General features: G+C 42.2%; 1 protein-coding gene across 2 annotated transcripts in view; it reads right to left on the bottom strand.

Annotated features, from left to right (window-relative positions):
• Positions 1-4,991: 4,991 nt before the first annotated feature.
• The window catches only part of HOMER2 (homer scaffold protein 2), a 79,992-nt gene continuing 72,003 nt past the window's right edge, over positions 4,992-12,980 (bottom strand). Inside the window, exons 9-10 of one of the 2 annotated variants that reach the window (XR_010794842.1) lie at positions 11,898-12,563; positions 4,992-11,171 (exon numbers count right to left, since the gene is read on the bottom strand). Coding sequence is in view for 1 of the 2 variants with exons in the window: in XM_066636560.1 (XP_066492657.1) it covers positions 12,375-12,563 (189 nt within the window). In the remaining variant the exon portion in view is untranslated. Of the gene's footprint in view, positions 12,564-12,980 lie in introns of both variants that reach the window. The other variant, XM_066636560.1, reaches the window with a different exon arrangement.

Genomic DNA, 12,980 nt, shown 5'->3' with positions numbered 1-12,980 from the left:
GGCAGGATGCTGTCCAGAAGGGGTCAAGCTATGGCCCAGTGAATCTGACCTTTCTACGTGTTCTCTCTGTGATCCTTGTGGGGTGTGGCCCTAACCCTTTATCCTTCCCTTCCTCCTCTGAGCACTTCCTCTTGTCCTCTGACCACCAACCTGTTAAGATGCGCACACCAGGGCTCTGATGCCCAGGCCATCTTGAGCACAAGGCATGCAGGGCAAGGCAGCTCTAGGGCCTTGCTATCTCTGAGTGTTAGCTGAACCTCTAATCCTAATCAGATGCTGTAAATATACACTCAATGGAACTGTAAGTAAATAACTTCTTTTTTTGCAACTTTAACAAGCCATTGCCTCTTTGTCTTTTTTTATTGATTAGCAGTCAGCCAGGTGAGGGAGGTTCCCTGGGGTGATACCCAAAGGGGGGGGGGTCTGCTGCTTAAGGTACTCTGCTTCCCCCCCAAAGAGGAAACTATTTTTAATTTCCTCCAACAAGGTGCAGCTTTTAAAATCCTTTCGTGCTGAGCTGCACCTGCCCAAATTCCCTTTTCTATGCAATGGTTACAGGTATAGACACTATGTCCTCCATTGCATCTGGTCAGCCTGCCTGGAAGGTACCCCAAAGGTACTTGTTCCGCTTTTTTCTCTTGCGTATCTGAAAAAGAACAGCTGCAGCCCGGCTGCACCATGATGATGTATAGCCAGGAGAAAAAGGAGCAAATAACGGCAAAATAGGATGGAGCAAGCAAGGAGTCATTTTGCTCCCACTGCTGCAAACCTCAGGACGCGTACTAAATTAATAATCAGAAAGATAAATCAAAAGAAGACATAAAACGGCATTTGAGCGCTGGGCAAAAGGTGCTGTCTTGGCATCCCTTGAGAAGGAACACTAGAATCCCGCTTTGAGTTCCACATTTCCCTTTAGGCAATATTAATACTGAGCATTCGTATAGCCATTTTTAACACACCTGTAAAGTAACTGATGTGATCTTCCATATTGCAGCTGAGAGGGAGAGGCTTGCCTAAGGTCACTGAGCAGTGGCATCGCTTAGGTGCAGATAGCCATCTGAAACTTTTTCCTTATCCCAGAGGCATTGCTAGGGGGTGCGGGAGTGTGCGGGCCATACGAGTGACGCACACGGGGGGAGGGGATGACACCACTACTGGCCAAAATTGTAAAACCTTTGTATTTTCAATTAGTGCCATCATGTTTTTATCATTTGATGCAGAATGCAACAAAACAAACCACAGTGAAATATCTGTATTCTGTCAAAAGCTGTGGACAAATAACCAGAGAAGGAAAACACAACTGCCTTGTGTAACAAAGAGTGGATTTCTTTAACTCAAAACTAACTACTCTTACTCCAGCCTGCCTGCTTGTAGCTGTGCCAAGCTACCAAGTGCCTCCCCCCACACCAAGTGCATATGCACAGTATTCACAGACAACAAGAGAATAATGAGATGTCATTATAATGAATAATGAGGTGGCAATTCTGCCCCTCACAGGTAAGCGAATTTGCATATAAAGAGAACTGACTGTATGTGCAATTGCATTTTTTTTCTTATCCATCCCTTGCTATTCTGGTCTTGCCCTCCCTCTTTTTCCTTCCCCACTGTAGACGCCTTATAACAAGCTCTTGAAGGGAGCAGGGACAAGTTTCTCTTTTTCTCAGAAACTCTGTCAAGAAGCATAAGCAATGCAAAGTTTAAAAAGATTAAAACCACATCATCCATCCATGGTCAGGAACACATCCGACCCATGTTGACAGTGATGGGTACACTGCAATTTGTGCTTCTTAGCGGTTAATCCAGAAAGGGAATTGCTCATCTCAGACTCGAGGGGGAGGGAAGAGTTTTTGAGTCTCTCTGGTGGGAAACCAACCATTCCTGCTCTTAGTTACTTAGAAAGTTACCTCTGGAGCTTATCCCAGTGATTATCACTGAAGAATGAGTCATCAGCAACTTCTTTCCGCAGCCCAGTCTCCAGCTGCAATACTCAATGGCTGCAGAGGCAGGGACTGAAATTATAAGACCCCTGTGTACCCTCACCCACACAGAACTGTGCTCACCACCTGTCTCCTGTCAAGCCAATTAAAATTGGTATTAAGAGACGGAGAAAGACAATTTCTATGAAGCTACACACTAAGGCAGTCACGTATGGTTTTTAGTGTGCCAGGCACGTACATTTGGAAGTGAGGATTAGGTGGGTTAGTTTAGCGTCAGCTGGGTATGAGACACCATGCCCTTGCAACAGCTGTTCATCCCTGACTTTTTAACCTTGCACTTTTCATTGAAAGTTTTTATTGCTTTCTCAGATAAGTCAGGAACATACATATGTATTAACAGCTGATCAATTTGTCAACACCACCACCTCCTTTCCTCTGTTTTTCATTACAGAACTTGTATCAAAGTTCATGTCAGAAATCCCAACCCTTCCCCATTCCTCCTAAAAGGGGGGTGGTGTGAATTAACAGGTGCTAGGAAGGGCTCTTTCTCACTCTCCTCCCCCTGGTCAGACTGGAAATCATTGGGGGAAATGATAGCTGCTGCTGGCCTTCACCCGTCTAGGAAAGACCAGACAGAAAAAGATGCAGTGGGAAAGATTATCATAAAAACTGGAAGTGACCTTCTAAGGCCTCCCAAAGACCTTTAGAGGGCTGAGGAGGCTGCACGCAGTCCAGTAGGCTTGAGATCCGTGGTTAGCGAAATCCATAGGTCTCCAAATCCGTACAGAGGGTCTACCTGTACAACAGCCATTCTTAACCAAAAGTAGCTTCGCACATCACTCCAAAGATGTAAAATTTCTCCAGACTGATCCACTCATTTGTTGATTAACCTGCCAATAAAACATGTTTAACCCATTTCTGCCCAATTCACAGGTTTACACCTTTGGTCCCTGTTGCGTATATGCAACGTTGGGCAGAAATGGCTTAAAGTTTTCAGCCCCAGAAGCTACACTTTCTACACAAATGCAGAAGCACTAATGCCCAGGCAGGGCTTTAAAAAGAAAATGAGTATTTCTGTACTGAACCTCAAAATCTTAGGCATTGAACAACAATAATAAAGGAGAAAGAGCATCTGGACAGTTTTCCAAAATGTATGTTCAGCTATATACAGTCCCTGCCTAAGCCTCATTAAGGACGCAAGTACATGCAATTCAGTGTGTGTTGTCTTATCTTCTGTCTTACTTTTTGAAGTGTTTCATCCAACTAACCCAAAGCAGCCTTTGTTTTGAGGAGGTGGTTTGGTAGGCTATAATTAGGAACGTGTTGCAGGGAGATGTTCCTGTAGGCCACCATCACAGTGTGCGATGGTATCCATAGCAACAGTGGTTGCCTGAGCTCCTCCAGTGAAGCTATCTGGATCTTACAGCGAGGGCCCTCGTTCTGACGTTGCCATTTGCATTCCCCCAAAGGCTCTTTCTGGCTCAAGAATAGCAACACCATGGCATTAGGCAGAGGGAAAATTTGGCAACAGGTGATGTTAAATAGCAGTTTGACTCCCTCTTGGCACTTTTCATGAGCTAAGTGTGAGCAACATCACTCTTTGAGCAACACCATTCTTTTCCACATACGCCCCTGGGAATGCTTGTATGATAACTGGTCGTAAAACGGAGCTTGGCAGCTAACACAATCAAACAAAGCGGAAACAACCGCTGAAATAAAAAAGCATAGGGAAAATGTGGTTTAGAGAAATAGAGCTGGGGGTCCATTGGAGAGCCAGATTCAACTCCTACCTTGCTAAATGTACGTGCAATATGGTATTATTCTACAGGTCTGACCACTGGTCCATCAACCCACTATTGTCTACTCTGATAGGCCATCACTCTTCAGCAAAGGTTCCTTTCCAGCCATGCTGCCAAAGCCTTTAATCAGAGACTCTAGAGATTGAACTTGGGTCTTTTTGTAAGAAAAGCTTGTGCCTTACCCACTGATCTCCCACCATATGAAGAAGTTTCTTGAAGGCCTTCCTATATAGGAAGGAGAAATTAGAACCCATGATGTGAGGGATATTACCATGACCACACAACATCAGCTATGTATTTGAAGGAAATGGTGACTTGGGACAAGTATCAAGGTTAACAAAATTCTTTCCCCTAGGTTCAAACTCGCATAACTCACAAGAGAGGGCATCCCTTATGAACGTTGACATTTAACCAAGCTAGCAAGGCCCAGTCATTGCATTGTTGAGGACTGAATTAGGCAATTGGCACCTCTGGCAACAAGAGGTCTTGAGCCAGCCCTGCCTCCATAGGAAGATCAATCTGGGGCCAACTGGGTGGGGTGTCAGGACCACTAATTCCTCCCCTCTTTGGTCTAGTGTAGTCAGTAGATCTCTTTCCTCTCCCCTTCACCTCCACTGTCGGTCTTGCTTTTAAGATTATAAGCCTGAGAGCTGGAACTACATCTTATTTTCATTTATGCACAGCCCCCGCCAACACCGTTTTCTATGCAGAAGTTTAATTGCTGCGACTCGCTTTGGGAGGCAATGTGTGTCTAAAAAAAGGCAGGATAATAAAAATAAATGCATGCCATCTCTTTCAGGGAAATGGTTTTAAACAGGAAACAAAAAGCATTACTGAAGCTGGTGAAAGAAGAAATTGACTAACTTCTTAATTTAAAAACACACAAAACGTTGGGAATTTGGTACAGTTTCAGGTCCATATGGGGGGAAAAGATAAACAATTTCCAACAGAGGTTTCCTCAGAGAACATCTGGTGTTTAGACCCTAAAGAATTAGAGAAGTTGGAGCACCTAACTTGGACCAAACTGAAGATACGGTACTTGCAGCCTTTAACCCTTGGACGCAAACTTATATTTACTCATTGGAGATAAATACATGTCTTATCCACATCTTTTGGGAAGATAGGTACACAAATGTAATGTTGGGGGTGGGGGAGAAAACAGTGATAACGAAATAAAAATACATAACACAGCTTTCTGCACTTCTCATTTTTGTAAAAAAACAAAAACAAAAACCCAAAATCTGTAAAAAAAAAATGGTTTTAGTTGGTTTTTATTTATTATTTAATAAGGGTGCATGGGTAATGACTGATCTGCTGACACTATACCACCTCCCCAGTACATTTTTAAAATAATTACAATGTAAACTTTGAATAAACACACATAACATTGCTTTCTGCACTTCTAACTTTGGAAACACCAGAATCTATGGAACAATAAAACAGCTTCTACCACCTCTAATAATGTCTCAAGTGTAAGTTTGACGTTTATAGAAGTGAGCCTAATAGTCAAATTAAGGTTATGCGCTGGGGGGGGGGGGCGATATTCAAGCTTTTATTTTAAAAAGAAAACAGTGACCACCCTGACCCCACCTCCAATCCCAGAGTTAACACAAAGCAATATGTAACTCACAGAAATAGACATTCATGAAGTCAAGGCAGAAAAAAACTAAGACACAAGGATCTCTCTCTCTTTCTTTTTTAACTTAAACTATATATATTTTTACATAAAACAATCCTATAATACAATAAAATCAGATAAAAATCACAAAAGATATAAGTTCCATAAAGAAAAAACAGTTTTCATTTTTTTCCAAATATATAAAAAACCCAGCATGGACTGCTACTAGAAGATATTCTGAATATCGATGTTTGCTTTATGTTCAATGACTCAAAGGAAAAACATTTTTTTAAAATACTTGTTCCCAATAGACAAGTAACGAGGTAAGAGACAATTCCACACCAATCACCCTGCAATAATTTGTTCAGGCTGATTAACCATATATTAAGTGCTTTACATCTGGATAAAAATATACATTTTAATCACTGCAATGTCCTACATTCTTAGAAAAATCAGTCTATTGTTCACTAAACCAACTTGGAGCAATAAAAACACACTGCCGATTTATTATTAAAGTTTGATCAGTTTTAAAACCATTTTGGTATAACAATATCACACTATATTTGTGAACTATAAGGAAGGAATATATTTCTGTTTTTAAAGTACTCTGCTCTGGACATTAAAAATGCAATTTCATAATATATTGTTAGGAGCAAAATGAACTGCAAATTCTCCAAACACACAAAATTGAGAACAATTGTGCAAAACTTAGGCTGCAATCCTGAACGCTTTTACTAAGGAGTAAGTCCCACTGAATATAGTGGGAGTTAGTGCTGGGTAGAATGCACAGAATTGCATTTTTAGGAGATCGGTTTATAGGATGGTTGGATGCTTTGTTGGACAATCCTTCTTCTTGGTTGGTATATGGCTGAAATAAATTATTGCTAACCAGTATTATATAACAGAAAATACAATGACAAGTTAATTTCTTCCAGTGTCCAAGTTGTATATTATTAATAACAGTAACCGAATGTATACAGCACCTCTCACTCAAAACATTTTGAGGCATTTACTTAAAAATAAATCAGAACAGCACAATCCAAGGAAAACTAAACATGCCTATGACAAAATAGAAAAAAATCAGCTTGCTATTTCTAAAAACAGACAAGGCACAGAAGTAGACAAAACTCTCAGTGTCCCCCTAAGAGACCAATAGCAGTTCAAGCAGCCTCTTACAGGAACAAGCTATAAACCAAATTACACAATTCATTGGCTTTATTCTTGTAATTCCAATTCATGTTTTATGACTGATAAAAGGGGGTTTGGACTTGGATCACATAAATCCAACCCTTTTCCCCTGTACAAGGGCCCCAATCCAAATCCCACTGAAGTTGGCTTCACCCATGGAGGCAACAGTTTTTGACCCCACTATGTACCCATAAGTTTTCCCTTCCGCCACAAATTTCAAAGAAGGGGGACAGAATTTGGGTTGAACCCTCCCCTCCAATCCAGCTCAAATTGGGGGCTGTCAACGCTATTTGACAAGACACTGGGCATTCCATTTACAGACCTCCAACCAAACATGCAGTTTGACCCTAGATCATTTTTCCCAGCCAACACCCAATTTCAACGGGGAACGGGCCAAAGCAAGGGGGAAAGATGGTATGTCACTCCCGTTGGCTGTAATTTTATCACAGGAGAGAGAGGAGTCCTACCAGCAAACACAATTCAATAGATACCACATTCTAAAATATGTAGCCCATGATCCAACAAGTTAAGTATGCTTAAGACATTAGAAATCAACAGGTATAAGCATGCTCAACACCAATTAGGATTGTGACCATATGGAGATTCTACTGACTTCAGAAGGAAAATACAGCAAAGATAAGTGTGCATTTTTGGACATATGTAGGCACCTTGATATTTTCTCAAGTTGTTTCTCATTACTTTTTTTGATCACAGTAAGATATCAAAGTGGCCTGACACACTAAAAATTCCTGTTATCTGTGAAAATCCTTAAACAAGCAGAGTGGGTACTCCACCTCCCATCAACAGAACAACCAGGGATTTATGGCAAGTACATTCTGAATATTCTTTAACAGATGCCTTATTGAATTTTGTATCTATATCTGTGAGGGTTCCATTCTAGAACCCCTGTGGACGCCTGAATCACAGATATAAGGGGACACCTATCCCCACACTCTGGAGGGGCACATGGGGGGGGGTCTGCGGACCTGATCCATGGATAAGTGAATTCATGAATACAGGATCCACGAATACAGGCACCCCAATACTTATGAAAATCTTGCAAGTCAGTCCATGACAGTTACCCATCCATGATACATTCTATTAGCTTATTTGCCTGCACATACGTGCAACAACCATTTACAATTTAGAAGAATAGAAGTGAACCACCAGTTTTTTCCAAGAGCTTTGCAGTTCGGTCTCTTGAAGAACACCCTCATTTTCTATAGGTGATTGTTTACAAGTCTGAGTCGAGACCTGTGATTTCCTCAAACCACCATCCATTTTACAACCCAAAACAAACAGATGTCACCAACAAAAACAAAGTTTCATAAATATGCTGTTACATACACAACACCTCTTATCTGATCATGGTGCAAGTTCTAAGACAGTCTGTGTGCATAAAATTGTGTTTTGCCTAGAGCATATGAAGCTGTTTGGAGACCACATCAGACCATTGGTTCATGGTCTACACTGGTCTACACTACTACTAGCTGGTATGGTCTACACTGGCTCCCAAGGTTTGACAGGGGCCTTCTTGGCTCTACCTGGAGATGCCAGGAAATGGTCTGAGGACCTTCTGCATGCAAAGCAGATGTACAGGTGGCTCTACCAATGAGCTATGGCCCTAAACCTTTATATCCTTTGGCTCCAGCTGTTACTTAAAAGTGCTCACTCAAAAGTGCACCTAGAAGGATTTGAGTGAAAATAGTTTTTGAACCACACCTATTTGTTTAAATAGTTCAGCACAACTCGGGAGAGTTCCATAAAAGAACAAACATTAAAAAAATTGACATGTTGGCAATGTTGAAATAGGTTAATGATTCTTCTTCACAAAGAAGAGCACAACCATCCATACACAAGACCACAATTACCAACTCCGCATTGACTGATAAGGCTATGCAGTCATGATTGTGGCTGTTCAGTCTTCAAGCGATATCCTGATCCACAGCTCCAATTGGACCTGAACCCAGATTTTTAATGGTAGACAAACTAAAACTGTAGACAAACTTTTTAACATGTGGCAGGTTTACTGACAAGCACATTAAATTGCTTTGGGGGTTGGATCTGGTCTGCAGGGGCACAAGTTGGTCATTCATGAACAAGTTTAGAATAAAATATATTTGCGACTGCATCACTGAAGACAAGGCCAGCCAAAGACCTCCTGATTCCCTGAGGCAGCTTGCCAAAAGCTGCTCCCCTTTACCTGATGATGTCCCAGTCTTTGCTCCTTCCACTCTCCGATATTCTAAGCATTCTCTTCCCTTCTACATTTCTTGTTCCTCTCTCTCCCTTTTCCAATCCGGGGAGTGGGGAGGAGGAAGATGAACAGTGGATTCAAGTAGGCAGACTGAGATTAGCACCCTCCCACCTATCTACTACCTGAGGTGACTGCTTCAGTTGGCCTCATGGATGGGCCACCCTGACTAAAAGCTTCTGGAAAAAGATAGGATAATGCTCTCTCCAGGAAGAGAACATCACCAATTCATCAGTCAACACAATTGGCATTAGGTCCCCAGCCAGACCTAAATAAATACCCAAAGCAATGGTTTTCACCACACATATTGGTGCAGCAGATGGCAAACTAAAAAGGGGTGGCAGGGGAAGAGAAGAAAAGGAATGTAAAAAATTCCAGTACTTCAAATGGATTTATTAAAAAAAAGAATTATAAGAAGGCATCCTTAGTATTATATAGTGGCTGTTGTTTACACCATTCCAGTCATGCTTAATGTTGGCAAGATTGTTGCATTATGCACCTTCAGACTATGCCCTGGGGTTGGCGTCGCTGCAATCAGAAGGAATGAAGATTGAGGTGGGGTGTGTGCGTACACTAAAGACCTGCAACCGAGTATGTAGGTAGTTTATTTCAAGTTATACAAGAAACGCATGCTTCCCTGTTCAGGCAGATCCTGTGCCTCTTCCTCTCTGTTTTCTTTAACAGTTGGAAACCTCCCAGAGGTCTTCCTCTAGAACAGGCTTTCTCAAGTATTCTGTGCTCATGGTCTCATTCCAGGCCACATTTCATCATACGCCTGGCAGTTAAGTTTAGGTGGCCCCCTCATAACTTCACTTAGCCCCCTAATGTTCTGTTTTTCCCCATGAGGCTCTCTAAAAGTATGGCATGGCCCCCCAGGGGGATGGTGCGCTTATGGTCCACATTGAGAACCACTGCTGTAGACCATGCACTTTGCCAAATTCCCTTTTCCTAGCCTTCTTTTGCTTCCCAGGGCCTGATGGCTTTTTTAGGTTACTCCAGCCCTCTGTGGGATCTGAACATTGAAGCCATTCTTGCCCTACCCCTCTCTGTTACATCAGGGCAGGTCAGCAATGCAAGAGGCTCCATTACTAGCCACTATTGCAAAATCCCATAGTGCATATATAATTTATCTATACAGTACATGTTATCTGCAGAGAAATGCTGACAGCTATGTTGATTTCTAGCTGGTGAGCATGTAGCACAATGTCAAGTCAGAATGTCAATCACCAGTAAGCTATGGAAGAAAGCCAACACCAGCCTAGCTGAGGATTGCACTGGGAACATAATCTTCACCCCACTCCCAATCTCCCTAGACATTCTATCTGTCTACCTTCTCTTAGCTTTGCCTGCTAAGTCACCTTCGGTAGCTTACAGACCTTTGCAGAGGGTTTAGTTTGAGATTGTCCTGGAAACTACTCCTTTTTTTTCTTTCTAAATGCCTGGGTTTAGCTTTGAAATAAGCATAAGTGACAATAAAGATATCAGTGTTTCTGAGAATGTGCAAAATGCCTTCCCCTTAACCCTGCCGTAACCATAATCAGTCCCCAGGACTAGGACTTCTGCAAGAGAGCACAAGTCTTCTAGATAGGCTTAGGCCCAGGACTTGCTTTCCTCTGTACATCAGTGGCTCTGTACATCAGTGCCATTTTGCATGCCCAGTTCCATCTAGTTAGGGGGTTGGGGTGGCACTAGGCCAGCAGTTCCCAAACGTACTGCTGTCATGACACCCTTCTTTCCTGGGGTCTTGTTGCAAAGGCACCACCATCTTGAGCAGCGCAAGATTCAAGATGGAGCAGGAGAGCCGGGAAAGAGAGGCAGCTGGGGACATCTCAAAGCATCCCAGTGAGTTCACTACAGCACCCTTAGGTGCTGCAGCGCACAGTTTGGGAACCACTGTACTAGGCCTTTGAGGGTCTCTTCAATTGATTTCTAGCTCTCAAATATAATTACAACCAGTTCTCCCATCTCTACCAACTGTTTGGTTAACCATCACCTGATTCAACATGTGTCAGGAGTCACTATATAAATACCTCATTAATTGCTGCTATACTTTATAACCTGTATACATTTGTCCTCAAGAGCCCAGTTGGGCACCAATTAAAATCTTTTTTTTTAAATTTACTTAGACTCTCAGCAGCACTTATTCCAAAGAAAATCTTCCAACATTGTCTGTGGTCTTATTCTCATTCTATTTTTGCAGTAAAGAATCATTTCCACTGGTTGGGTGGTATAAAGTTATTTGTTGTAGCCACCTCGGAGGCCAGTCTTGATGGGCAGTGTACCGAATGTTGCACACTAAAATGAACCTGCATACAAAATGGTCCTTTCACTCCTGCCAGCAGCTGCCGAGCATCCCTTGCAGTGCCTCCTCTGCTCTGTGGATGAAACAGCCCCAGATGCAAAATGAGAGCGCATTTCCCAGAAATGCAAAGCCACTTTCTACAGAAGCAATTGATTCATCAAGCTTAGTATTGGCTACGTTAACTGCTAGAAGCAGCTCACCATAATCTCTTTCCCAGCCCTATCTAGAGATACCAGCAATTGAAACTGGGATCTTCCACATGCAAAGCATACACTGTACCACTGAGCTATAGACCCTCCCCAGACATTCTGATGGCTTACATATTATGCATATTTAACAAATGCAACCCCCCTCCCCCACAAAGGACAGGAAAGTCTCATCAACCTTTGCATAAGACTGCTCTGTCCTATCTGAAGTGGAAGAGCCAAGACCAACTACAACCTGTATACAATGCACCCTTTCTACCGGTGGGGATCCTTTCCAGAATCAGTTGATACGCAAACCCATGGCCACTTCCAGTTTCATGAACAAACCAGAAGTGGCTTTCCCCCAGTAACCACAGTATCTGCAGTGCGTCAAATCCATGGATGCCAGATCCACGGATACTGGGAATATACTGTATGTAGTGAACATGGCAAATCTGTATGAAAAGGCCCCATTGGTATAAACCCCTCACCCACAGACTTATATCTGTGAATGAGGCATCATAAATTTGTCCCTAAGGTTACAAGCTGTTACTACACTGGTCTCTTTCTACCTGTCACTGGCTGCTTCTGGATGTGGTTTACCAAGCACTGACCTGCTGTGGGAATTTCATCTCATCCGCACTGCAGTCAGCTCTGCAAAAAGAAAAGGGGGGGGGGGATAGAACTACATGTAACTTGATCATCAAAATTAGGGGGGGGGACGACTTGCTTCCTGTTTCTATGGTTGCAGCAGCCCTTAAGATAGAAATTTCACTGCAACGACTAACTGCATATTCATTTTCAGGTAGGTCTAGTTCCAGTTTCCTGAGGAAAGAGCCTTCACTCGTTTATAAATGCTCAAAAGCCAGAGCAGCAGAAAACCAATTTTCTACCCTTAGAGAAAAAAGCGAGTAACAAGTTCTGAAAGCAAAGGAGGAAGAGAAAAAAATTGTTAGTCTTCAGCTTCTATGTACAAATCACATTGCAAAGAAACATAGTCTGGTTTGCCTTTTCCAAATAGATATTTAGGATTAACACACGCACACACACACAAACCAAATGTTAGTTTAAAAAAAAAACATTGGTGTGCCCTAATTGTCAACTCCCAGTTTAGACAGTCCTTGCCGAAAATCATGCAATTCATCAATCTTTCCATCTAGTACGTCTAAAAAAGTCTGTAACTCAGTCTTAAGGTTGTTTTGTCTGTGTTTGTTCTCTTCAACTTCCGTCCTCAGTTCTTGAATTTTCTCCTCCAGGTCTTTATTCCTTTTCTCAGCAGCCTTAAAAGGAAGTTGCAGAAAAGTCATAACAACAAAATGTACAAAAGGCAAATGTTACCACCCCCCAAACCCTGCCACATCTTTATTTACTGTGTCCATTCCACACACTCACACACCTGCAAGCACATTTTGTAAGGGGAGGTTATTATTTTAATCTGATTACTGTACAGGAGGAGATGGATGAAGTGGAAGAGATGAAGTGGAAGTGCATGGCATCAAATTGGTTTGGGCAGCATCTTAATAGTTGGCTAGAATTAAACTCCACTATGAACGCTTTTCAGAATTTGTTCAAAACATTATCTGTGGTGGTTTGGATCTTTTTTCCCTCCCCCCCCCCCAAAAAAAAATAGTTTGACAGAACAGTGCCTGGAAAATTATATCGTTTTATTCTGAAACTTAAGCTTTTTAAACACACAC

The sequence above is a fragment of the Tiliqua scincoides genome, chromosome 8, assembly GCF_035046505.1.
Source record: "Tiliqua scincoides isolate rTilSci1 chromosome 8, rTilSci1.hap2, whole genome shotgun sequence".
In the NCBI taxonomy this organism is placed as follows: Eukaryota; Metazoa; Chordata; class Lepidosauria; order Squamata; family Scincidae; genus Tiliqua; species Tiliqua scincoides.
The sequence above is the reverse complement of the archived record's forward strand: the minus strand, read 5'-3'. Positions and strand labels throughout refer to the sequence as shown.